Source organism: Corvus kubaryi, unplaced genomic scaffold, assembly GCF_017639235.1.
Source record: "Corvus kubaryi isolate FWS band 111438036 unplaced genomic scaffold, C.kubaryi_AGA036_p1.0 66, whole genome shotgun sequence".
NCBI classification, from domain to species: Eukaryota; Metazoa; Chordata; class Aves; order Passeriformes; family Corvidae; genus Corvus; species Corvus kubaryi.
This window is the reverse complement of record NW_024582054.1, coordinates 104,715-131,455: the sequence shown is the minus strand read 5'-3', so window position 1 is coordinate 131,455 and position 26,741 is coordinate 104,715. Positions and strand designations below refer to the sequence as shown.

The 26,741-nt window shown below is 44.2% G+C and overlaps 1 protein-coding gene across 6 annotated transcripts in view; it reads right to left on the bottom strand.

Annotated features, from left to right (window-relative positions):
* MAPKBP1 (mitogen-activated protein kinase binding protein 1) overlaps positions 1 to 26,741 on the bottom strand; it is a 102,391-nt gene that overhangs the window by 39,288 nt on the left and 36,362 nt on the right. For 5 of the 6 annotated variants that reach the window (XM_042047016.1, XM_042047018.1, XM_042047021.1 and 2 more), the window contains exons 4-10: positions 9,713 to 9,775; positions 9,092 to 9,149; positions 5,845 to 6,015; positions 2,818 to 2,955; positions 2,008 to 2,190; positions 1,379 to 1,396; positions 698 to 858 (exon numbers count right to left, since the gene is read on the bottom strand). In XM_042047016.1, coding sequence (XP_041902950.1) covers positions 698 to 858; positions 1,379 to 1,396; positions 2,008 to 2,190; positions 2,818 to 2,955; positions 5,845 to 6,015; positions 9,092 to 9,149; positions 9,713 to 9,775 — 792 coding nt within the window. The remainder of the gene's footprint in view (positions 1 to 697; positions 859 to 1,378; positions 1,397 to 2,007; positions 2,191 to 2,817; positions 2,956 to 5,844; positions 6,016 to 9,091; positions 9,150 to 9,712; positions 9,776 to 26,741) is intronic. The other variant, XM_042047019.1, reaches the window with a different exon arrangement.

Below are 26,741 nucleotides of genomic sequence, written 5' to 3'. Positions count from 1 at the left end.
TAGATTTCTTTCCCCACTAGAGACAGAAGTGAAAGAGGGCAACAGAAGAACACTGGGAAAACCTCCAGCCAGGACTGGCAAACACCCTCTACAAGAGGCAGACTGAACTGCATAGAAATCACATTACTCACCTCAAAAGGTAAGAAATAGAAAGCCAAGACAGAAGATACTGGAGCAAGATAGGAAAACAAGACAGCAGAATGCACAAGATTGAGGGAGAAGAAATATTACAGACAATAGTAGATTTAAGTCTATAAAAGATTGCAAGAGAGCCTTTGAGAAAATGCCCCATGAGAACATGGGCATCTCTTAGCAACATCATTGCTATGGAGGAGAGTGATAAGCAAAGGATGTGCCATGGTACAGAAACAACTGAAGCGTGCCACAGCATCTTGTGCCCTCTGCCTGCCTGCTCATAGCAACCAATGCCAAAATGCTCAGGTGTGGTGGCAATGTCAATGCCACCAGACCAGAGCAACCCCAGGGAGATGAAGAGCAAGATAAGCTGTGTACTCCAGCAACCAGGTTTGGGCTGTAGTCCAGTCATACAGGGCAAGGCTGCAACAGCTCAGAGAGATCTGCAACAGGCTGCCAATTTTAATCCATAAAAAGAGCATGCTCCAGATGGCAAAGGTCTGGGGAACAGTTCTAACCCCCACAAGCCTCCCTTGCTCCCTTCCACCCTTCTCCACAGTACCTGGCCTCAGTCACACTTGCGATGTCTGTTCCCAGGAAGTGTGGCTTCGGCAGAGTGGTGACAAAGTGAAGGTTCAGAGGGTTAAAAATCCGCACGGTGCCATCAGCGCAGCCACAGAAGATGTAGTCATGATTCACAGAGATGCAGTTTGCCACAGTGGTCTAAGGAGGACACAGCACATGAGAGGGCAAATGAGAAACGTGCTCTCACATCAAAGGTCACCAGACACACGACAGGGAGAACAGCAAATTGACAGACAAAGGAGTCATAGTCAGAAAAGCTGTAGTGAAGTCGAGCCCTGAGAGTAAGGAAAAGCCTAAAAATCAATTTTTCCTTTCTGAAGAACTTTCCAGCCAAGGTCCACTACAGATCCCAAGTAGTTAGAAAAAAGCCCAGTTTCTCTGCCACCCACTATGATGGGAGGTCAGCAGAGCTACACATTTGCTCCAGCTGAGTCCTACTCTGAACATTGCTTTTGTTCTGGTGACATTCAACACCACTGGCAGGCAAGCAGCACCTCACCCTGTACTAGCACGCCAACACATTACCTGTCAGGAGAAGACAAGAAACAGAACAAAATGGATTTTCTTCCTCTCCCTTTGGGATATGTACAAATGGCAGAAAACGGTACAAAATGGAGGAAAGGGGATGAGTTCAATGCAAAAAGTTTTTTCAACTTACTGTGAAGCTGTCTGTATTCTGAGCGAGAGTGAAAGGCAGATTTTAGAGAGGAAAGGAAAGGAAAGGAAAGAAAAGAAGAGGCATTTCACTTGAGTGAAAGCGTGGACAGACTTTTTCCCTTGATTTTAATACACTGGATCCTTTCAGGTAGGCATGTTACATTCAATTGAAAGGAAAACAAGCATGATCATATTCTTAACTATGGGCCAACCTGGTGGTTTAGAATAGCCAAATCAACTAGTACCTTGGCAACCTGCATTTGAGATGCACAAGCCAAGTAAGACACTGCAGACTGGACAGAAATCAGAACCCTTCTAAAACTCCTATTTGGCCAGGCCAAGGCAGGAGGGACCATACAGGAGTTGCCATAAGGACATTGCTTTGCCAGTCGAACAGTCACTGCAATGCTGAGACAAGAGAATAAAAGAACCTCAATGATTAATAAAATCCCTTTGCCAAGAAGTAACGCTATTTTTCCTGGCCTTCCAGAGTAAAGCACAGGGTGGCAGAGGCACAATTACTTTCATTGCTGGTGGTAAGCTTGTACCTCTGAGTGCCTTTATTATTTGTTGCTCCTGCTCTGCTTCAGCAGGCACAAATACTGCAGAATAAGAGGATGTAAAACTCACCCTCAGCTCCACCCACTTGTCTAGCAGCCTTTTTTCATTGAATTCACAGAGCAGGCCTGAGGATGTGATACAGAAAGTGCTGTCAGCTTTTTTGCCCCTTCCACAAGCCACGTCTGCAAAGAAGTTGTTCCTCAGTTCTCCAAGCAATCCCGAGCGACCCAGCAAGGGGACTGTGGCATTGACCTACCAACGGAAAACACTTTGTTAGAAATTCAGCAAGGCACTTCAGGCAGACAGTGATTTTTTTAGAACATCAACCCCTGAGTGCTGAAGTGATTCAAAGAAAGAACTGTCAACAGCCTACAAGGAGAGGTTTTACTTGCTGTTCATGTTTGCAATTGTTCATGAGCACACAGAAAAATCACGATAGGTGGATTCTGCCCCCCAGAGAATAGCAGAACAGCTAAAAGTTTAAACACTTTGGTTGATGCTGCAAAATTACACTCACAACCTTCTGAGATGCTCATACCAATGTCAAATAGCTCTCCCTACCTCTGTGCTCCAAGGAGTTAAATGACTGCAGCTCTTTTCTGGTTTAGTTGTCCTTCAGTATATGTGACTACTAAAGAACAAGCATGCTTCTATGCAACTCCAGGAGCCACAGCCCTACCTCAATGCAGGATAAGACAAGCTTTTGGTGTTATCAGCCCATGGGGAGACTGAGACTTGAGAGCCAGAGGTGGAAGGCTATCCTTGCATCCCAGCAAAATCAAAAAGTTCCCACTTCCCACAGCTCACTGGGGCAAAATCCACCTTGCTCTAAGATGGAAATGGCTGTTAACAGTTCGGCCTTGATGCACTTTCTCTCACCTTGGAGGTTTTGCTGTCATCCAGGTACCAGAACTTGATATGTCGATTTCCAGCAGTGACAAAGTAACTGCAATCCTCAGAGAATGACACTGCCGTCACTTTACTTGAGACTTTGTTGGCTGCCACTACAATGTTTTTCTGGAAATATAATTGTTTAGGTTACTTAATTTCTTCGCTCAGAAGCAAAGGAACTAATTTCAATTACAGGCACATATCCAGTACAAGCACTGCAGCAGGGAAAAGATGAGGCTCAAACTATTCCCCATTCACCTCCATATACAACCTCCCCAGCATTAGCTGGGAACATTGATTTGGCAGACAGTACAATTCACATTTATATTCAATTCCTCTTCCACATTGACTATGATCAAGAACAAATCAGCAGGCACCAGTGCCTGCAGGAACTTGGTGTCTGAGCCATGACAAACATGTTGGTTTCACAACCACCAGGAGCTCAGAGCAAACTCATTTCCCATCAGCAAATGCAGATGTAGGCCACAACAAGGAAGAACTCTCCCAGCCCCCAGGCAGCAATGAGGGCACAGCACTCAAGATCAGGAATAGGTATTTTCATGGAGAAAACAGTACTGGTTCTTCCATAAATTCTCCCTTCTCTTTAAACACATTATACTTTATCAAAAGACCCAAAATACATAAAGACCATGCTTGTACTGGAAGAGAAAAAGCAAAATGTGTTATACCTCAAATGTGCACCTCAAAATGTCAAAGAGTTTGGGAAAGGAGGAAGAAGACACAGGGACAGAAAAGAGGATGGACACTGCCCAAGCAGAATGGCCAGATAGGAGGAGGAGCTCCCTGTTCACAGTGTCATTGCTCAGTTTTCCTCCCCCTGCCTTGCCCAGATAGAAGTGAGAATAAAAAAGTTTTCTGCTCTGTCTGTTGTGGGTTTGCAAGCATGCAGAACATGGCTGACAACAATGCAATCCTTTTCATTCTTTCTGTGTTTCCTTTACCCTTCCCTTCAGGGATTCAGTTGCTCCCAGTCTTCCAGACACAATTCCCTCAGCACACAAACCCCGCCACTCAAAGGGCCCCACTGGACTGTGTGCTGACAGAACTGAAGAAACCAGCACCACAGGAGTCTAGCCTGCTGCACCATCACCATGGAGGATCCCCCAACCCAGAATAAAGGAAAAGCAAGTGGGACAGCAATTATAACTTCTTTCAAAACAGCACACAGAGAAAAGCTTCAGACCCTTGCAGACCTCAGCATCGGGATCATTGCTTATGGTCTTTCTTTAAGGAAGCAAGGGAATCCTACAGACAACATGGATTTTCTCTTCCATCCCAGTCAAATGACTAGGTCTACCACTCAGGAAAAACAGGGAAATCCAAGCAGCAGCATAGAGGATAGACAGGTTGTGGTTAAAAGTGCAGGAAAATGCTTCAGGAGAGCTTTAGTCTCAGTCTTTATTGACTTTGGTCAGGTAAAGTATCTCTAGTTTTGGTGTACAGCCTGCAAAATAAAGGCCAGCTGGACCTCCCATCACAATCTGGAACATAAGCTTAAAGTGTGTGTTCCTCAGCACAGAAGAGTCAGACAGTCCTTACCTCACAAGTTCTCATGTCCACAATTACACAGTGAACAGAAAAACCTGCATAAGCAAGGGAAAGCAAAACTACTTGTACTGTTCCACATATGCCATGCATTGTGACCCTGTCCAAGTCACTACTTTCATTTGTATAACTAGAAAGAATCCAAAGGCTGAGTACTCAATTTTCAACACAGACATAACACTTATGTTCTCTCACTACACACACAGTTCAGCCATACAAAAAAATAGCAACGTCAAACTTCAGCTCATACAGAAGACAACTAACAGTGAGATCTTAAATTACAGCACAGGAAATGAGATGAAGAGAGTAACATATTAAATGTATAATACAAGAGAGAAGAGAAGGCTCTGGGGAGACCTTATAGTGGGCCTCCAGTACCTAAAGGAGGCCTACAGAAAACATGGGGAGGGACTCTTCATCAGGAAGTGTAGTGATAGGGCAAGGGGTAATGGTTTTAAACTGAAAGAGGGTAGATGTAGATTAGCTATTGGGAAGAAATTCTTTACTGTGAGGGTGGTGAGGCATCAGAGCAGCCTGCCCAGAGAAGTTGTGGATGCTCCATCCCTGGAAAAGTTCAAGACCAGACTAGACAGAGCTTTGATGGGGTTTCCACCTGGTCTAGTGGAAGGTATCCCTGCCCATGGCAGGGGGATTGGAACTAAGTAATCTTTAGGGTCCCTTCCAACCCAAACCATTCTATGACTCTATGATCCTGTGAGATTTAACAGATGCATTGATTTATTTTCTTAAATCATATCTCTTTTAGAGAGGGTTACAGCACTTGAAGAGGTAGCAGGAGCATCTATTACTACAGAGGACCCCTAGCCTACTAAAAATAAATGTTTATTTTCTTATCTACAAACAACAAATGCTTAAACGTTTACTAGAGGAAAGACACAGGCTTTGTTTTTACCAAGTGTTGCCTCAATCCAGTGACAGGCAGAGTGACTTTCATCAGCTTTCACCCATTATGAATTCCCTATGTTCCCTTTCTCGCCCATCAAGGATAGGATCAGAGTACCACAAACTTCGACATAAAAAAAATCAAAACAAGCCAAGAGCATCCACTACACTACAAAAGAAATCTCTGGCCAATGAGAGTTTCCTTCCTTAACCTCATAAATTAGTTTTTAACAAGCCTCTAAAAAAATCACAATGGTTTGGCAAGGTTTCAAAGTCCAGGCTTTTCTGGCTGGACAGCAAAATGTCACACATCTCCAACCATAAAGAATATCCCTTCATGGAAATTACTTAGACCTTCCCTAAAGGACCATAGCTTTCTCTCATGTCCAAATTTGTCTGTGTCTATGAATGTCAAAAACCAAACAAAAACTACAGAATTAAAAAAAGCAGAAAGCAAGATAGAATTGAAATAGTTTACAGTCAGACTGGAAGCTCTTTTTAATTTAGCAACACCTTGTGGTCCACCCAACCTCCTAGAAAACTTACCTTCCATGACCACACGTTGACAATCATGTCATGCTGGTACCCCACTGAAACAATGTACTTGGAGCTGGGGGAGAAGGCCACACAGGCCACACCATACTTGTGCTCCTGGAGCTCAGCCACCTGGGTTCGCTCAGCCACATCCCATACCCGAACTGCTGGCATGTGCCCGCTCTGGAAGGGACAAGAACAGACACAGAACAGGAAATATAACCCCAAGGTCACGTCTGACAGATTTGAGCATGTAAATGTGCAGAAGCTTGGAAAAAGATGTCTAGATGCTGCACTCACAATAGGTTTAGAGGTTCCTTTGATTCTTTAAAGCCCAGATTTAGACTAAGAACCAAAGGAGTATATGCATTTCAACAGGTGTGCAAATTAATACCACCTCCCCTGCTTTAATCCTTTTCTTATGCTACTCACAAAATGCTAGTCCCTGTTCTAGCCAGGGACTAGAACAATACTTTTGATGCACATCCCTGGTCTTTGTAATGGGAACTTACAGCCTGCTTGTGAAAAGGATTGTAATAGATTGTTATCCCTAGACTCAGTGAACCAAAAGCCCTCACATCCTCTGCTCGTAACACAACATGGACATCTGAGATATCAAGCCAGGTCCTGCCATGCAAAAACATGACATGGCTTTTGTGGGAACTCTCACACACCATCTGAGGGAGGCCTCTGACGGAATAGCAGCATCATTTCTGTCACAAGGTAACACACGGATGCATTCTGCCCAAAAGAGTACAGGCAGGGTAATGTCAGAGAAAAAGACATGGCAGGAACAGAGCCTCTGGTTTTATGTTTGTTCTCCAGAGAAACAAAAATGCCAATTCAGCACTTTGTGCCAGACAAATCTTTTCTTTTGTTTAATTGCTTGTTATTAAGCCAAATTAAAACAAGGCACACAAGATGAGCTGAAACGCTGGCCAAGAAATGTGCTTGATGGGCAAATCTTACTCCAGTAACTGCTCACAATTTCACATTGAAGTCTGTCAAAACAGTAGCTTGTAAGATAACATATCCATGGCAACATGGCAGAACAGTACCTTTTTGATTAGTTTTAAGTTAGTCATTCGATTGTGTGGGCGAGGCAAGCCTCATCACAAGTAAAAGCCAAAGCTTTAAAAGCTTCAAATTGTGCATGTTTTAATTGCCTTGTTCAAAAGCTCTGCTAAGCAACTGCTTGTGGCCTGGAAAAGTGCCATGGTGAGATTTAACTGCAGTTGGTACAGTTCTCCCTCCTGCAACGCAGAGCTCAGGTCTCAAGGTGGCTAGCAAGATGTTACAATGAGCTGAATCAGCTGCTCTTCTAAACAACTGCTATATTTAAATATGTACATACATATAAATATTTCCCAGTACTTTAGCATACACCCCAAGACCTTAACAAACTGAACTTGCATTTCATCTTTTAAGAAATGCTCACCAAAAGGGTGTGTGTGACCCCCATGGACAAGGACTCTACAACTCCATGGGGAGAAATAAAAAATAATAATTAAAAAGAGAAAAAAAAAAAAAAAAGCGTTTTCTTACGAATTTGAAATATGTAAAAGACATTTAATATGTATGGCAGCCAAGGACTAACCTCCATGTTCTCCTCTCTGAAAGGCCAGCCATGCAGAAAACTAAGGTGTTATTAGGCAGAATTAGCATAAGGCAGCTAAAAGGGAGATTGACAAAGTGAACTCAGAAAGCATTTCCCTATGGGACAGAGGTTGAACTAAGACACAACTGCTGACACCAGCAGGGGACACTGCTACACTAAGCAATAATTCAAATGTCAGACACGTGGGAGGATACTGAAAAAAAGAAACGGTTTTACAACAGGGTAAGACGAGACATGCTTTGCAACAAGGGAAAAACAAACAAAAAACCCCCAACACAAAACCCAAAAAAAACCCACAACAACAAGAATAACAAAAAAACCCCCACAAAGTTAGTGTATAACTGGAACAACTTTTTCTTTTTTTTTTCATAATTTGAATTTGCCATGTAGCCCAATGAATTCTCAAACAGGAAAGTTTGTTAGCAAGAAAAGTACCCCACATGAAAAGAATCAAGCACCAGAATTTTTTTTAAAAAAGGAAAATAAAAGAAGGCACCGGAACTGAATACCATGGAGAAAATATATCTATTAGAATTTTATATTATTATTATTATTATTATTAAAATATATATTAGAATTTTAATATAAAGGGGGTTTATTGTATTAAGATTTCTAGAGAGTAAGGAGGCATGAAAACATATTACAGCTATAAAACCTCATGTTTTCACTAAAAAACTAATGACAACATCTAATGATGGAAAATTTATGCTTTTTCTGTGTCGTGGTAGCCTCCATCTAAAACAACTCACTCTTGTTTCTACCCTTGGTCTGATCCATACAGGATGCAGGCCCAGCTTTGGAGCCACCCAGTGACATGACAGCTGCCATCACAGTGACCACACTAGGGACCGCTGGAGCAAACAGGCTCCACCTTGACAGCTCCAGCACAGCACTTCTCCTCCCTGTGGCTGAGGCTCAGGAGGAGACCTATCTCACACATGCTCCCTCCCCATCTCTAAGAGGCACAGGGACTAGTGGTAAACTGCCATTAATCACACACAGGAGCAAACTGAGCCCAACCATATGGAGGTCAGCATTTCTGTGGATTTTTGACATCCAGCAATTCCAGCCTCATGACACAGCCCATGTCTTGAACTTCTAATGCAGAACAGACACACACTGCACTCATCCTCATTCTCCCCCTTGGGCATGTTGGGAAAGAGGAAGCAATTGCTGCCCCTAGCCAAACAAACAATGCCAAACCACAGGCACCAGCATCTTCTGTGACTATTCCTAAAACTCCACTCCACATGCACTTTTCATTTTTTCCACAACACTGTTACTGGCTTCAGTTACTTCCTGAAATCCTAAAGGGACAACGCTAAGCTCAGGCTGAGATTCAGGACCATCTGAGTACTCTTCATTGATGCTAGAGTAGAACCATGCTGTGTGTCTTTTCACTTATTTTCACTCTACCTTCAGCCCACAGGGCCACCCCAGAAGACCCATGCCCCAAGCTGACACGTTGAAAAACTCCCAGCAGGAGCACCCAGAGCCACCCATAAGCCAGCAGGTCCACTGAACAGTGAGGCAACTCTGAAACTCATTCCTCTGTGTGAAAGCAGCTTGTTTCTTCTAAGCCCCTCTGCCCTGCTTCAAAATGAGATGGACAAGGTGCACCCTCTCTCCTCTCATACTTACCTCTCCTGTAACCAAATATTTTCCATCTGGAGAGAAAGCAAGTGCTGTAATTGTTTTCCTAAAACAGAGAAAATAACACTGAGAAACATTTCCAACATGTGACTTAATTTCAATACATCATGACTGGGGCGTAGGTTGGGATGAACTGAAGACACTACAGTCACTCATAATAGCCTGACATAATGGTTTTGCTTTGCCATGGGGATTCCCTGCTGCCCAAGTGTCAAGCAGCAGCTTATAGCAGCAGAAAAGCTCCAAAAGTTGAGGTTCATCACTGCACCTTTATTCCAGGTGCAGGACCATGTCCCACTGCTGGCTTCAATAATGAGGTCATCCTTTTAGGTGGAGAAAAAAAAAGATACCATGGAGCTGTAGTAAGATCTCCTTCACATCGTGACCATTCCTTTTGGGATCACAGCGCTTATGAGGGGTACTTTATCAGCAATAGCACCTCATATGAGATGGAGCTGGAGTCAAAGCAGCAGGCAGCCTGTCTCCAAGGCAACTCTTTACCAAGGGGAATTAGCCTGAAGCAACAGCAGCTCCTGCACTTCAGTCAAACCATAAAAGTCTTGAATTCACCTCTCACAGACAGCAAGTCCAGCTTAAAGCTTTACTCACCTGGAGCTGTTTAGAATATGGTGTTGCTTATTTTTTCTAGGATTGAACAGCACAACAACACACCTAGATGGAGGAAACAGAAAACCAAAAAGAGATGACATCACCACATGCATAAAGATAACCAAAGAGCTATTCTTACTGGAAAAGAAAAAAAAAAGCAGCAAAAGTAGCCCCAAAAGCTGTTTTATCCCCTAATCACAGGCTGAGCTGAGGTTAACTAGAAAACACAAAGCAAAAGAACAGTCCAGAGGGAAATCATAAGTCTCTCCATGTTGAGGAGTACCATTTGCTAGTACCATAAATAATTAACCTTTCCAGCCTACAGGAGCCCTGAGTCTGATTGTTCAAGCTGGACAGAAAGGTTGACCATGAAAGCTTGTGCAACAATTCTAATGGATTATGTCTCCAGCCATAAAAGTGACCCTGTGTACCTGGACACCAAACCAGCCTGTTTGGTGTAAGAACAAGAAGGTAAGGAAGAAGGAAAGAGGGAATCTTTTGGAAAAGATTTAGGGGGAGGACAAAAGGGAAGTAAAGGCACTAAATTTCTGTGCCTGACTTTAACAACAGACAGGACAGAAACCACTGAGTATAGCACAATAAGTGACTGGCCAGTTGAGAAATGAGACATATGATGCCAAAAAACGATTGACCCAAGAAGTCTATCTGCATAAACAACTTGCTCAGGGGCCTTGCAGATATCTCTCAGTAAGATGAACTGCAAAAGCAAGCAATACTAAGCTCCTGGTAAGCAATATAATCACCTCCACTGGGAGCAAAACACCTCTATTGCTGACTGGGGCAGGAAGGAACGAGTAGAGGCCCCGTCTCCCACTACTCTTGCCCACGGCATATTGCCTCTGTGCCTCAGCCCACCACAACTAGACCTACAGCAGTCACAGGTACTGCAGCCTCCCCCACTCTCCACAAACACCCTATACACCATTTTTAAATCTTCATGTAACAGCATTTGTCTTGTAGCAGAGCACAGTAACAACCAGTAACTGAAAATGCTGTCATGGGAATAAAAGATAGAGTAACAATTGCTCTGATGACCTATTTTTCACTTCCCCTCTGCAATAGAAACTGTGGGTTTTGCCTGTCCCTCTACAAGAACACACTGCTGGAGTTTGGAGAGTCCCAGCTCCTCCTTCACTGCAGTGTTGGGGGAGCACTGCAGGATGCCCCTGCTCCACTGCCAGCAGCCTTTGCTGCACTGGGGATTTCACCCACACCATCCTGCTGGGGCTTGCTTACAACACGTGCCAGGCTACAGACATAAATCACAGGGAGAAGAAACATGCAGGACATGCAGAAGTGGAGGAGCTGGCCTGGAGAAGAGGAGTATGCCTGAAACAGCCAAGCAGAAGGGCAAAAAGCCGAGGCATCACAGAATTCCACTTCACCTACAGACCTCACCAACATTTCAAGATAGGTAGCACACACTCATGCACAGGACAAAGCACACCTTGGCACCCCACTGCCTAGAACAAGAGCCGCATCCTTCCAGGCCCCACTCCACAACCCCAGCAGCAGGCAGGGCTGGGAGGGTTACAGGCATAGATAGCTAAGGGTTGACAGAGCCCTGCAACGTCTCTGGCATCTCCTCACCTAGCCCTGGCAGCTGACCTTTCCCTTGGTCTGCCAAGGGAAGAAGGGTGGAAATTTCTGCCAGAAGCAGTGGAAATTTTGAAATGGAAAAGAGAGCAGGAAAGAGGAGAGACACACCAATACCATGAGCTGAGAGTCCTTGGTTGAAGCTGCCACACTCCATTAACATTACTAGCTCAAAGCCAGCATCAAAGCACCAAGGATGCACAGGATATGCCCTCCCCTCCTTTAGACTACTCTACTCCTCTCCAACCACACCATTTCACCCACCCCTATCCACTCATGCCTTACCCTGATGACCAAGGCAATAAAGGCAACAAACTGTCTTGAGAGTTAAAATTTTGGCAGATAGCCATGGTTTGAGATGTAACCCTGGGGAAGAGCACAGAAAGTGTAGGTAAGCAGTTTGTTCAGACCAGGATTGATCCTTTTGCACTTTTTACCCTAGTGAACCAAACTGGAGAGTTTCAAGTCAAAGCTATGCTACATATTTCTAAGGGATTAATGCAAAGAAGCAGGTGGTTTGTGATCCATTAACAAGTCAGGGAAGGTTAAGCCTTGCAAATCACAAGATATGAAATAGGAAGTTAGCAGATGTGAAAATCTATCTAATCCCGAGCTTCCAGCTAATCAGAAAAGCAAAGCAAAACCCCATTATGTGGAGTTGGATAGGGTTAATGGACCAAAATCCTGCAGAGTTACAAGGATGAATTGTGCTTAAAATAAGCTTCAAAAAACCAGAAAGAATAAAGGGAAGACATAAAAATCTTGGCAAAGACTTTCCTATGCAGCTCTTAAAATTAAGTTTCTATTTTATTGTGAGGAACTCAGCAGAGAAACCAGACTTCAGAGAAGTGAACACAGTTTAAAAAACAGAGGAAAGATATAAAATATAAACCATGGTCTTCAAACCAGGCAAGCAAACAAACAACTTCCTAGAATAGTGTAGTGAGCCACAAAGGTCCAGGGCTTTGCTATTATCAACTTACAGGACAGAACTTCTGGCAACTTACAATCCTGAGTTTTAGCTCAGTGGCACCCCAGAACAGGCTGTCTGCCCGCAGGCTTTCTCCCCCCTCCCCCAACCTTGGCCAAGTTCAGAGCCTACAGGGAATGTAAGAGCTACCACCCAGCTCACACACCGAGGCAAATCAACAAACCACTCCAAGAGCCACGCAGCCTCTAGTACCAGAGCAGCCACCACAAATGTGGGTATTTTAACTTTATCTTAAGACAACCCTATGCTTGATTCCCTAAGTTTGACCCATAATTAACAAACACTGTCTGAAGGAGCAGGGGGATAAATCACAATATCTCCTTACTGGTGTGCAACCATTGGTTCATACCACAAAACAGTAATTTTAACTCATAAGCTCAGCAAAAGAAGACATTTTGATTTGTCAGTTAATAATTAACATAACTTACTAATTAGCTATGATCTTCTTGCCAACAAAGCCATTTGTCCAGGATTAACTAGTCTTCTGAACTTGCTTTCTTAAATTAACTTCTACCCAACAAAAGCTACCCTACTGCAATGCTGTCCCATACTGATTTTCCACCATTCCTCTCCTGTCTGCCACACACAAGGGCAATGAAGACTTCAGCCAACTCCAAGGACACCCTATTCAGCAAGATGGCAAACCACAAACCATCAGTCATACAGTGGGGCACAGATACTGCTCTGGGAGTCAGGAGCATCCAAGTTTGAAAACCAGCTCCCTCTCAAAATGCTTGGGAAGGTTTCTAGTCCATTCCATCCTAGAGAGTACACTTCCACAATGGGCAGAAACTATTTCTAGTTCTTTAATCTCTTCAGAGCGTTCAGAAAACGGCCTCAAGTTGCATCAGGGAGGTTTAGATTGCATATTAGGAAATATTTTTTCACAGGAAAGCTTGTCAAGCACTGGAACAGGCTGTCTAAGGACATAGTTCAATTGCCATCTCCAGAGGTATTTAAAAGACATGTAGATGTGGCATTCAGGGGCATGGTTTAGTGGTAACTTGGCAGTGTTAGGTTAAAGGTCCATGATCTCAGGCTCTTTTACCTGATTCAATGACACAGGGTGGCCTCCATTGCCTGCTCAGACACTCACAGCTCCGCTCAGTCCAGCAGAACCTGCAGCAGCTTCCTAAACAAGTTCGTTCAGAGCCCATTAATACTCTGGGCATGCTCCATTTTAGCAAAGGAAATCAGTCTAGCAAAATGAATGGAATGGAGACACTGGATGATCAGGTTGCTGACCCACCATCTCCACAATGCCTCCTAATCCAGTAAGGTTATCAAGCCCTCAGGAGAGTCAAAGTATCTACTCCTTTCCATTTATGCTTGTTTTAATCTTACAGTAGTTAAAATAATAAAAACAACTACCATGGAAAATTAATTGCATCAAAGAGCATACACCCATCCAACCATCCTCCACCTTTGTCTGCTCCTTTGTAAGACTGCATTCAGTATTTTACAGCCAGAGGGATAAGAAAGGATGCATGCATGGTAAGAGAGCACTGATCTTTTTGTCCACAGCTTCCAGCTGTGCATGTAGGCAAAGCAAAGTACTTCAAACCCAAAGTTCCACAATGGTCACATCACCTGTTCCACACACTCCACCCCTTTCCCAAACTGAAGCTTTCAAAACAAATTCAAGTTCTCAAGACACCTTTGTCTGAAGAGATATTTTTGAATGCTAGTACCAACATGCAAACTAAGGCTAGCTCCAGAAACACCTCACGTGAGACCTACAGAGCCTGGCACACATTAGCTGTTGAGAATATCAGCATGTTTAGCACTCCTGTTTCAGCACAAACCCTACCTCCTCTACAGCTGCAGGCAGCGCTTGATGATCACAGCACCTTTTTAATCCACAAGTATATTCTGATTTCCAAGACATTTATAGAAACTATTCACTGCTGTATGGATTACTGCTGTATAAACCATGTATCAGCCAGCTGAGATCAAGTGTCCTGGTTGTTTGCATGCTGGTTCCTGCAGAGGCTGTTGGCAACAGCACACATATTCAAAGGAATTATTTCTAGGTCTATGGTGCCACCTCACAACAAGCAGCTTTCATAAACAGCTTGGCTAGGGAATCTTTCCCAGTATGCCTGTCCATCAGGGAGCCAACAAAAAAGGTTCCTTGCAGAGCTTTCCAAACCTCCATGAAGGCACTGTCTTGCATGTTCACAACTGTGCATCATATGCGCAGATGAAAAACAGGGAGGGAGGGAGGAGAGGGAGAGGAAAGGAGAAGGTAGGCAGGGAATGTCACAGTAGTTTCCATTGACTCCAGCAAAAGCAAAAAGACCCACAAAATATAAAAAATAAGCAATTTTCCTAGGCTAAATATAGTAGCAGGAATGGAGAGGAATCAGACGTCAGTATCACATTTACACAAAGTATCTGACTCACTTAAGTCAGCAGCAGTGGGTCACTCCATGCAGCTTCCCCCACCTTTACTTCTGACTTTTCTCCTACTGGCATCACTTCTGCACTTACCAAAATCAAAGGTTCTGGGCATTTTACTCTTCTCATTGTCCTACTGTTTCCCAGAACATCCCTCTATTATCAGCTGCCTTACCCCAGCCATCTCCTTCCTCACCCTTCTTCAGCAAGCTGACAAAAACCAAATTTCTGCAGAAGTGTTTTCCCCTTTTCTTCCTCTGCAAGTCCCCCTTCCAAGGGATTTGGGAACATTAAAAGGCTGCAGTAGCATTCCTTTCCAAGCTACCAACCAACTCAGCATCAGCATTGCCCTATCTCATGGGACACATGACTGTAGGCAAAGTTCATGTGTCAAGTCCTCCTCTCCCAAATGCATGGAGCCTCTGCTATAAAGAGGGTGCTGTACAGAGGAAAGAAAACTCCACTAAGACATCAAAACAAACATTAGCTTTCTTTCCCCCCCCCACAAAGTGGCCTTTCATGCCACTGCAAGAATAAATGAAAAGAGCAAGCAGTCCCATCCCTTCAAAATTTCTCAATTTCTAGCTCATACGTTGCTCTCTTCCCCCCACCCAAAGCTATTGAAATGAGAGTGCAATAGCTTCCTATGCACTAAATGCATGGGAAAAAAAAAGACTTTGATAAGAACAAAATCTTTTTTACACTGCATTGGTTGCCTAGGGAAGCTTGATCAGAGCAAAGCAGTGTCTACAGAAGCTGGTGTTAATTTTCTATGTGGCAATTCTTCCTGCCAAAAAAATTCTTTAATTCACAGCCAGTACTGGGAGAGGGTTAACAGTGATGAGAGGATGTGCACACTGACTATATAACTGAATAGGTATTTTCATGCAAACTGTATTAATTACATGCATGCTGAGAAGAAAGATCTATCTGTTGAGAGGTTAAGAGCTGGGTGTCACTGCCTGAGCAGAAAAGCCTCCAGGGCCCCCTGTACCAATCCGTGATAGAGAGAACTAAAAAGGTGGGAGCCTGAGAGGTGCAGCTAAATTCACACTTCAGAAACCAGTGCAGGCTAATGAAAAGCCAAGAATACTGAACAAGGAACCCACTGTGAAAAAGAAAGTCAGTGATATATTCAGTGTCACTAAACTAACAGTGTAGAAATTTCTGACTGCCAACCAGGTATATGCTTGCTCTATTTAAAAGGCTGCATGGCACCCCAAATCTGCAGGAGTGGGAGCTCAAACACATCACACAAGAGGCTCTGCTCCAAAAACCACAGGAAGAACTGTAACAAACTGAAGTCCGACTTCTTGGCCTCCAATAGCCCAGCCCTAGGGAAGAACAGGGCATATTTTAAAATACTTGTCCAGACTCTTCTCTCAGCCTCCAGAAGTCTGACTTTCAGAGATACCTTAAAACAGTGGGCACCCACACCCAGAGGAGGGAGAGCAGCAAGAGGAAATTGTGGCAGAGCTGAACTGACAAAGATTTGTAGGGATAATCCCCAAACAGACAAGGGCAGCCTCTGTTCTCCCCACCATTTCAGCTACTGAATTCACCTTGTCCATCACACTAACTGAGCCTCAAAGCTGAGGGCCCTGCAAAATCTCCACCAACACCTATGTGACCTAATGACATCCACAAAAACAGGCAGCTTGCTCTCCCTGTCATCTGGCAAGGATGCTGCCATCCTTGTGTTCTTCTGCTGCTAGTGTGTTTTGTGCCTGTCTACCTGAACAGGTCCTGCTGCAGATGAGGGGACAGGGCTGAGTGCCCAGAAAGTTTCTCCTCAGCTCCTGCCTCACACAGGGAGGGCCAACACAAACTCCTGCCATGCACAGCCAACAGCTTCCACTGGCTGCTCTCAGCAGCCCCTTTACACCTGCCAGACTATATCTTTAAAACAACCACCTGTGTCTCTGGCCTCAAGCTGCAGATGGCAGAGAACAGATGCACAGATCTGAAACAGCACCCAAAACACTTTAAAAATACTTAAAAAAAAAAAAGAATGGATAAAAAGATCCCAAAAGGAGCAGGGATTGTGACTGTAACATTGACCAACCCAGGCCTCTCTTCTTGCATACATGAGGCACCACTGAAGTTTCAGCTTTACCAGGACCACAGATGAGAAACTGCAGAAGTTTTCATTCCTGCCTCCTCCTACAGTGAAGGTGCTGCCTGTCCACATGGACTGGCTACAGTGATTTCTAGCAGGTCCAGCTGATCTCACTGCAACATATCCTCACCCCCCTGCAACTATTGCATGTGGAAAATTCTTAACCATTGAAGGTTTTCATGCTATTTCAAGGTCTATTTTTAAGGAGGCAGAGCAGAAGAAGAGGAGGATTTTTAAAACTGGCAACCCTTCTGACCCTGGGCAAATATAAGGCAGGGTGATGACTCAGGAAAACACTTCGCATGAAATGGATGCAGAGAGGAAAAACAGCCTGGGTCCTGTCTCCCACCAGGTAAGTTGTACACAGCCCCAGAGCAGCCAGACTGGAGCCAGCGACGTGTGGCAGTAGTGCCCTCAGGAGAGTGATGGCTTTTTACAGAGCTGCGCAATAAGGAGGCACCTTTTCTGGGAGGCAGAGAGCTAAGCCAGACAGAGATTGTGAAAGACTTGGGAAAGAAGTGCATGTAGGGAAAGCAGAGGGGAAAAAAGGGCTCAGAGGAAAACCATGAAATTTAAACCAGCTTACTAACTGGGAACCATTACAGTTGCAAGGAAGATGAAAATGTTTCCAGTTAATTGTTATGGCTCACAGCTACCTAGTCACCAGTGATTCAGCAGGAACTTCACCTTCAAAACAACCCCATTCCCTTCAACACGTCAAAGCCAGGAGAGGCAAAAAAAAACCCCTCATGAATGAGAAACCCTGTCCTAGCAGTACCAGGGACAGACCTGCATTGCAGAATATTCCACCTGTCCTCTAGCCTGCAGCAAAGGTAGGTAGAAAAATGAAGCCATGCAAAGCAGCAGCTGGACTTATACAGACTGAAATGTCTGTCAGTCTGCACATCTGACAAGCTTCAAAAGACACAGGGCACTGATGACAAATGCCTGTGCAGACACACACACATATATATACAGGTATATACACACACACGCATGCATACACATGGCTCACAGCTGACTATAATGTACACATGCACATAGAGGGTGCACATTTCTCCCTCCCTCTCTCCAAAACCACTCACTTCCCTAGGGGCAGGGAAGCAATGCCAGCAATACACCTACAGGAAGTACCAAATCAGCTGGGCTAGGAGTTGCAGAACTGCATTTTATTTCAGCACTCTCGGCAAACACTTATGGAATACTGCAGATGAGCAGCAGCCTCAGGGGTTAGAGACACGGGCAACTGATGATAGGAAGACTGGAGGAATAAAAGGATCATTGAGATAGTTCTTGACTAGAAAATGTGCTGATCAGACAGACAAGAAAGACTGAGAAGCACTAGGAAATGGAGCCTCGAGCAGAACCTGGCTGGTTCAAAGCATGAGCAAGAGAGATGAAACAAACAGCCAGAACATGGCTGGAAACCTGAAGAGCTTTGCATGCAAGGCAGAGAATGCAAATTTTTCCAGGATGAACACTACAGAATCACAGCATACTATGTTAATTCTTGGGAAAGGACCTGTTTCCATATGCTGAGGTCTCCCAAAGTTACAGCTGTCCTAGGCACAACAACAAGGAGAAAAGAACAACTATCTGTCCTGACAGACCAGCCAAGACACCTGCTTTGGGGATCTCTTGCTCCCCAGTTGTGCTCCACCCCTCCACTTGCTCTCAAGATCCAGTCCCTCTTCAATCAGAATCTGGCTGACAGCCCCAGATTTGCCATTTTCAGCAACAGGCCACAAGCTTTTTACTGAGTCTCAAAGGCCTTGGACTTCCTGGGTTTGTGTGCTCTGAACTTTTCTTGACCTGCTTGTAGCTCTGTTTTACTTGGTTGAGCTGTGACAGTAATTTCTCTAACTGACCAGGTGTCTATAGATGATTTGTTTTACTTCTGTTTATCTTTTGTGGAATACAACCACAGCTTTATATAAACAACATTGACCAACAGCTATTTTATGTAGACTGAGATTTTTACAACTAAGGAGTGCATAGTGGAGAAAAATGCAGGCATGGTATGAGAGCAGAGGCCTTGAGAAGTGGAAAAGCAGGACACAGTGCAGAGGAGTGCAGGAATGGGATGATAAGAGAGGAGGTACATGCTGGGCATTGGAGACCAAAAGGCTGCGAGCAACTCACGCACTGTCTGTTAAAAAAATACAGACCTGGAGCTGAAAAAAAAAAGTTTTAGGGGTAGCAAATAAAATAAAGAAAAATATCCAATGTGCGTTAACAACACCATATATAGCGAATTCCAGAAGCAATGTGGAGCTCTATAAGTGCAAGATGTGCAAGTATATTAGCTAACATATAAAAAATTACCCAGATGGACCCTGGAGTAAGGAAGAATCCAACAAAGCCCACATCAAAGCCCTTCCCAGAGAAGGGCTACAAAGCTGAAGATTTACCCTCAACAACTCACTTAAAGATCCAGAGGAGTAGCATAAAGGTGAGCATAACACCAGGAAAACCAAACAGAAGCAAAGAAATGCATTACAGTTTTAGTTGCATTATCACAATTATTGAGACATTTCTATATAGAATCACCCTGATGCATTATTATTCCTTCTTTTCCTGTCATAATTAGTGGTAAAATGATTCTTGAATTAGAGTGTTACAAATTCAGTTATACCAACAATAAATCCTGCCTTTCTTTGTTTATGCACGTACACAGCCTGTAAATAAGGGGTGCTTTCTCTTTGCCCATGAACAACAGTGGGTATAACAAAGCCCAAGGGAAGCACCTCAGAGAAAAGACAAGACACAGGGGAAGAGAAAGCAGTGAAAGACAAGTTGAAGAAAAAAAATCTTTTAAAAATTAAAAAAACAGGCAAAGAGCAGTTTAGAGGGAAAGGCAAGAAAAAGATAAAGAGAAGCAAAGTTTACAATAAAATTCCTGCAGGATAATCAAATCTGTCATCAAGTGCTGAGCAAATTCAGCTCTCCAGCCCAATGGTATATAACAAGAGAAGATGGGAGTTCTCTCTGAAGGTACTCTCCTGGGAGCAAGCAGCTCCTTGTAGAGATTTGCAGACCCAGCTGGGATTACACAGGGAAATCTGTCTCTACACTTCAGGTTTGCACCAACTTCCCTGCAAGAGCAGCTGACACCATGCCATGAACTCTCAAAAGCTGAATATGTGTCTTCCTTTAAAATCAAGTCCCAAAGGAAAAATACATCCTCCTTTCAAGCAATTGGCCAACACCTCTGTTTCCAGCAGCATGCACAGCCAGAGTATTCCCTCATTGTGCCTGAGCAATTCAAAAGCAGGGAGAAAGATCCATAGATCAAACTAATCATCTGGGGCAGACCAACATGACAGCTCACTGCTGATGCCTCAGGGCTTTAACTGTTGTACCATGAGCAAAAAGTGTATCAATATTAAAATGGCATCATTCAAAGGAGCAAAACAAAAAAGTAATGAAATTTAACCCTGTCTGCTAGCCCCCTCCCCACCACCACCTCCCTGGATGGTCACATGTGGGGTAAGGTACTGGGCAGACCCCTCCAGGACCCATTGACCCATTATTGATCTCTCCTGCATTCCAGAGCAGGCAGCAAAAGCCCCCACTGCAGCGAAGAAACTGGAGCAGCTTTTCCCCTTGAATGCTTCAATAAGCATAATCCAGGCCATATCTCTGCAAGACAGTCAGAAACAACAACAACAACAACAAACCAAAAAAAACCACCGAACAAACAAACAAAAACCCACCACAACAAACAAAAAAGCTCTACACCAAACACACACAGAGGAAAAAATGCTTCTTGGAAAGCACGAAGTTAAAAAATCACTTTCTCAAAAAGCCAGTTGTTTTCTGCTCCTCTAGGCATGGGCAAAGCTCACAGTTGCTTTGGGCAGCAGGCTGCCAGGTCCACAAAAAGGCACTAAAGCCTCCTGCCAGCCTTGCCTACTCAGCACCCTACAAGGTCAGGCTGGCAGATGCTGAAAGAAGGGGCAGGGGGGGCCTGCTTCTCCCCACAACTGTCCACACCACAATGCACAGGAAGCCTGCTGCAGCTCCCAGGCCCAAACATCCAGAGCTCATGCCAGCTCCCTGTCCCAGCCTTGCCACTTCTCACAGAAGGAATAGCTCAGACACTGCCAGATTGGCGAAGTTTAATTCTGCCCATGTTATCTTTTTAGAAGCCTTGTGACAGCTCTGCCTTTAATGAAAGATGAACATTTGCTTCTGCTTTACCTCTATCTCAGCATAACACACAGCATTTTAAATGCATTGAAATTTTTCTTCAGAGTAGTTAATGAGCATCAGTTGTCAGGAGATCTGAAAAGACGGCTTTCCTGAAAGGAGAAGCAATCACCATAAAACTTAGTTTTGCTTGTATATCTACATCTCCTGTCACAGAGAAATGTTCTCAGGTTAGAGTCCAAGACTAAGAGTACTTCCTAAAAAGTATTAGGTCAGCATTGCAAAAGCATAACAACTGACTCCAAAGGCAAGAAATTGGCCAGTATCACCTCTGTCAGTCTTTGGTTGCCAGAAAGAACCAGGTTCAGGTACACAACAGGCCAATGTGTGCATGCATTGCAGGGCACATCTTCCAGTGCAGCTTGGAGGCGGCCAAGTCCTACATCTGGTTCCTAAGCAATAGTCAGGGCATGCTTACAATAAACAAAATACACCATTTCTTGGCACTTCTTAGCTATCCTAACATGACGCTCTTTCACCTTTAACTCGTTGCCTTCTGAAACTGAGTGAAGCCCAAGACCATCTACAGTGCCAGATCTTCCAGAAAGAAGAAAAGGAGTGACTCCCTGTTGTTCACACCTGGAGATGGGATATGTCCTTTGGACTGTATGTACTTCTTTTAAGTTAAACTCTATGATTTGTGTCAAGGTTGCCAGGAGACACAGTGCCTGTTTTGAGATTCTTAGAAAGGGTGGAGCTCAGCTGAGGCGGCTGATATCTCATTTTCATCCCAGACTTTGCTATTCAGCCCCCACTCCCCCCCCTCGCTCTTATGCAAGCTCAGTACTTGGCTCCCAGGCCAGTGGTGTTGCTGCACCAAGGCACTGGTTGCTAGGAGGTGTAACTGGAGAGACCCAGAGCAGGTGGAGCAGAGAGCAGGCTGCTACCTGCTGGTACACAGGCATTTGGGTACTCGTGCTCTCCACCGTCCCCCTCCTTTGTCAGCTAATGGGCAAACCCCAGCAGGTTGCAGAGCTTCAAGCTGAGAAAAGGCCTATGTGTTCCAAAATAGCTGAGGCACAGAGAGCTTTGCAACACTTATCTTCCCTATTTCACTAGCATGCAATACCTTTCCAAACCTGTGAAAGCTTCCCACTTGCAGAGCTCTACCTGAGTGTTTAGATCTGTTATTAAATAAAGCAGTCTTGCTTATTCTCTTGCCTCCATTTCTTTGCACATAAACTGCAAGTTTATGACCCTCACCACAGGACTGCTTCCCTGACCTCCTCCTCCCCAGCTTTTCTTTTTTTTTAAATAGAGACTTCCCTTTAGTTCACATGCTGGTTAATGAGATCAAAGCACAAAGTAACAAACCAGCCATCTACATGGGATTATTACTAGCTTGCCACCCAATTTAAAAATCCAGTTGACACACTCAAGGATTGAGGATAGTCAGGGTTTCTCTTAAGGCAGGTTAAAGTCAGATATGACCAATATAATCATTAAAACAGCAACTGCTGTAGCTGTTGTGACAGGCACGATGGCACTTTCCTTTTGAGGGAACTGGAATATTTGCCCTGGAACTAGGATGGCAGCAGTAAGAAGAATGTACTACGTAGTCTTCTTTAATATGGTTTGTCAGGCAACCCAAACAGCAACAAACTTGCAGGACTCCTCCAAAAACCCCTACCTTTCCCTACTCACAGCCTCAGGAATCCAGCACAGGGAAATTTCAAGGGCAGTTAAGTGCTCCTGCTGTGACAAGAGTTTTCATTGCAGCCTTGCAAAGATAAAAGCATTCCCATTTCCCTTTTCTCACTTTCTTCATCACTAATATTTTTGGCAACAGCAAGAATCCACACTAACATTAATGTTCTTGAGGACTCAGCTAATACTCTTAGCCCCCCAAGAAACACTGCACAGGCAGTGCCTGGACCTGCCACACCAGTTGTGTGAGACAGTGTGGGACAGAAGCTACCTAACTACTTGCCCTACCCACAGTACCAAATTTCATTTACAGCTCACTCACAGCACTGCAGCATCACATACAGAATGAAACCCCTCTCCAAGATTTCCATCACTGGTAGAAAGAGCACATGCACACTGCCTACAGACAGTGCAAGCAAGGAGCCTTCTTTGACCCATAGTAAGGATCTTGCAATTCATTCTTACACTAAAAACCATCACCAACTTCACCATAAATTAAGCTCAAAAGTTGCTTACAGTTAACACAATTGTGTGTCATCCTGTGGTACTGAAGAGTCAGAATCCAAAGGTAATTAGTAATCAAGGAATTTACACCACTGAAGAGATGCTTACACAAACTCCATCCTATTTTCTTCTACAAACCATTCTGAGAGCATTTCTTTCCACCACTGCCCCATTTTGCTCTCCTCTCTCTCTAAGAACCAGGCTTGCTCAGCACTTGGAATAGGTGAAAACGAGGACACAGAAGGAGTGGAGCCAGTAGCATCTGGTGTTTTTTGCCATAATCATGTCCTTAACTTTCTGTGTCTACACATACCACAACGTCAGCTGAGCTCATGTCCCATCCGTGGAACCAGCTGTGGGACTCTGAGCAGGAGCATCACACTGCAGAGGCTCTGAAAGGCAGCACAACATGTCTTTGTGGGCTTTAACATCTTGAGGGATGGGTAGTGTGTGGTCTTGGGAGAAGAGTGTCCAAACTAGCACAGGTAAGGATTGGTGTACAACACAGCATCTTTCACATTATTCCTTTTTTTTCCCTTTTTTTTTTCCTTTTTTTTTTTAATACAGTCATCTATTTAATACCCAACTCCTATTATCTATAGCTCTATAAGGGAGAAAATAGACAACTGTTACTTTTATTTTTAGAAAAAGGTGAAAGCATATTCCCTATGCCCTACAATACACTGGCTCTTCCCCATTGCTGGCTTTTTTCAGGAAAGTCTTCCTGTCCTTTGGACAAACTCTTTGTATTATTCTAAATATAGAGCAACATAAAGAATACCAAACAACACACTTCTGGTGAGACTCCACCTGATGTACTGCATCCAGGTCTGGAATCCTCAGGACAGGAAAGACATGGACGTGTTAGGGCAGGTCCAGAGAAGGACCACGAAAATGACTAGAGGACCTGAACGCCTCTCATGTGAGGACAGGCTGAGAGCTGTGCATGGAGAAAAAAAGGTTCCAGGAGACCTTACTGTGGCTTTTCAATACTTAATAGCAACTTACAAGAAAGATGGGGACAAACTTTTTAGTAGGGCCTGTTGTAGTAGGAAATGGGGGGAATGGCTTTAAGCTAAAAGATAATAGATTTAAATTAGAAAGCTTTTACCAAAAAAGTTATGTGGTGAAGCACTGGAACAGGTTGCCCAGAGCGGTGATAGATGAGCAAACAGTTGAAGATGCCCCTGTTCACTGCAGAGTGGGTTGGACTAGATGGCCTCTAAAGGTCCCTTTCCAACCCAAAGTCTGTGATTCTGTGATTTCCCTGCCCCCAACTCTGCAAGTTTGAAGGTGGGAATGGGAAAGAAGAATAGTTACCAGCTCACCTCTGAACTGAACTCAGTTTTCTGCTCACCTCAAAGCAGGATTCCCAGATCCTAGGAGATCCTCAGGCTGCTCTTTCTGGGGGAAGACATCTGCCTCCTCTCATATATTCCCTTTCTCTACAGATTTTCTGTGAATAAATTTGTGAAACACTTCCCAAAATGTTTCATTTCAGTGGGACCATTCCCTTGAAAAATTCTCAATTCAATCTATCAAAAACCATCTGGTAAAACAAGTAAAGGCTTCCTGTTGTGGCTTTTAGGGGTTTGGTTGGGGTTGGTTGGGGATTTCTGGCTTGTGTTGTTTTGTTTTTATGAACAGCAACAAACTTTTACCAAGGGCTACCAGACTTCAACTTTGATTCATCCTTGAGTGTAGAGAGTGGGTACTGCCTGTCACAGGTCCTGGCACTGCAAAAGCTGCAAAAGGAGGCACAGATTGTGCTCCTTCTGGGACAGGGGGTTCTGTAGCCAGATGGGGATGCAGCAACACGTTCCTACACTGAGCTCAGCTGCAAAGTCCAGCTCCTTCCAGGTGCCTGACAGAAAGGAGGAATTACAAAAGCATGGACGAGCACAGGCTGATCCCAGATAGACTGGGGTACACAAAGAAATTTTTGGGAGAAAGGGCTCATATCACATGGCTTCTCTTGAAAGACAGGGAATAAACAGATACATTGGTACCTGGAGCCTTGAAGGAGGATGTCATATCAGACTTATTGCTGATGCCAGATCCTCAAATAGTAACTGTAGGATAAAGCATCACATTACACCTCTATTTGTCCCAAGCTGTAGCGCCTGGCTACAGAACAGCAACCCACCCCCTTGTAACCTGAAGGCTGGATTAGCATATGGCACTCTGGACAAGTCCCCAGAAGTTCTATGAACAGGAGAACAGCACTCTGTGTACAGCACAGCAGCAGCTTGTCTCAAAGGGACCTGGCAACACCAAACATCAGCACTGCCCTGACTAGTCTTTCAATACCAAGAGTGACACAACGTAAAAGTCACACAAGGTCTGAAGCCAAGCATTCCACAAGACTCCCACTGTCCATCACAAGAGCCACTCCACAGCTGGCAAAGATGGCATTAACCAACTCCCCATCCAGCATCTGAGCTCTCAGACTCAGGGGCTCAGCTCCCAACACGTTCCCTCCAGCTGTCTGACAGCACCCCAGTGCTGCAGCCTTCAGTGCATGCAGCAGCACTTTCGGCAGACTTGACACAGTCTCCCTCAGGTTTAGTAAGAAGCTTTTCTGTCCAGCTATTTTGAGGTTTTGTCCTATTTTTCTCCCTTTTCTGCTGGGCAACAGGTTTGCTGCAGGTCTGAAGCTCCACAGCTAACTCATTATTTAAGATTCCACCAAACGCTATGTCCTCCGCTGGTTGTTGAAGCTAAAGAATTTTAATTAATTAGACAAGAGATCAAAAGCAGCCACACACACACACACCTGGGGACTGGCTGAAGAAAACTGCCTGGAAGTCAATTTGACAGGCTTGACTCCAATTCTGATAAAGACTTAAACCAGGGGAGGTTGCCCACAGCTCCAGGTGATTGCTAGTACTGTTTTGTTTGCTTATTCATCTTCTCTTCTGCCAAACCAAGCAAGATTACAGCTGAACTGATCAATACACAACTGTTCAGCAAACAATTCTACTTTTAAACTGTAGTTTTATTAGAGAGACGTCGATTAACTGTGGAAGAGTCTCCAGTACTCAAAAAAAGGGAGACCAAGAAAAAAACAATGTAGAAATTCCTGTCTAGCTGTTACGAACATGTGGAAACAGCTCACACAAGAAAGACTGCCCATACTCCAGCTGGCAGGACCTTTTCTGTCTGAAGTGCAGTGATGGGGAATCAGAACTGGATCCAGCTGCTACCTAGATTTGAAGAGGGCAATTGCTCCAGACTGCATGACTGTTACTTGTGAATGTCATGGGTCAACTGCAAGAGAGCAGGGGAGAGGCCATAGTCCCCTTAAACCCACCTGTGCAAATTAAACTCAGTTACAGTTATTTGGCCTGAGAATAAAGCACTGTTGCAAAGGATACCTTCATTCTTTGGTCCCGGGTGCAGACTTTACTCTCTTGCCAGAAACTAAGACTGCATCAGCCTTCTTCAGCCCAGCCTTCTTCTCTACAGCTACTTCTTCAGCTACATCCTCCCCTCCTCCTAATATACATTAATAAAGGCAAGTAGTGAAAGGAAGTATG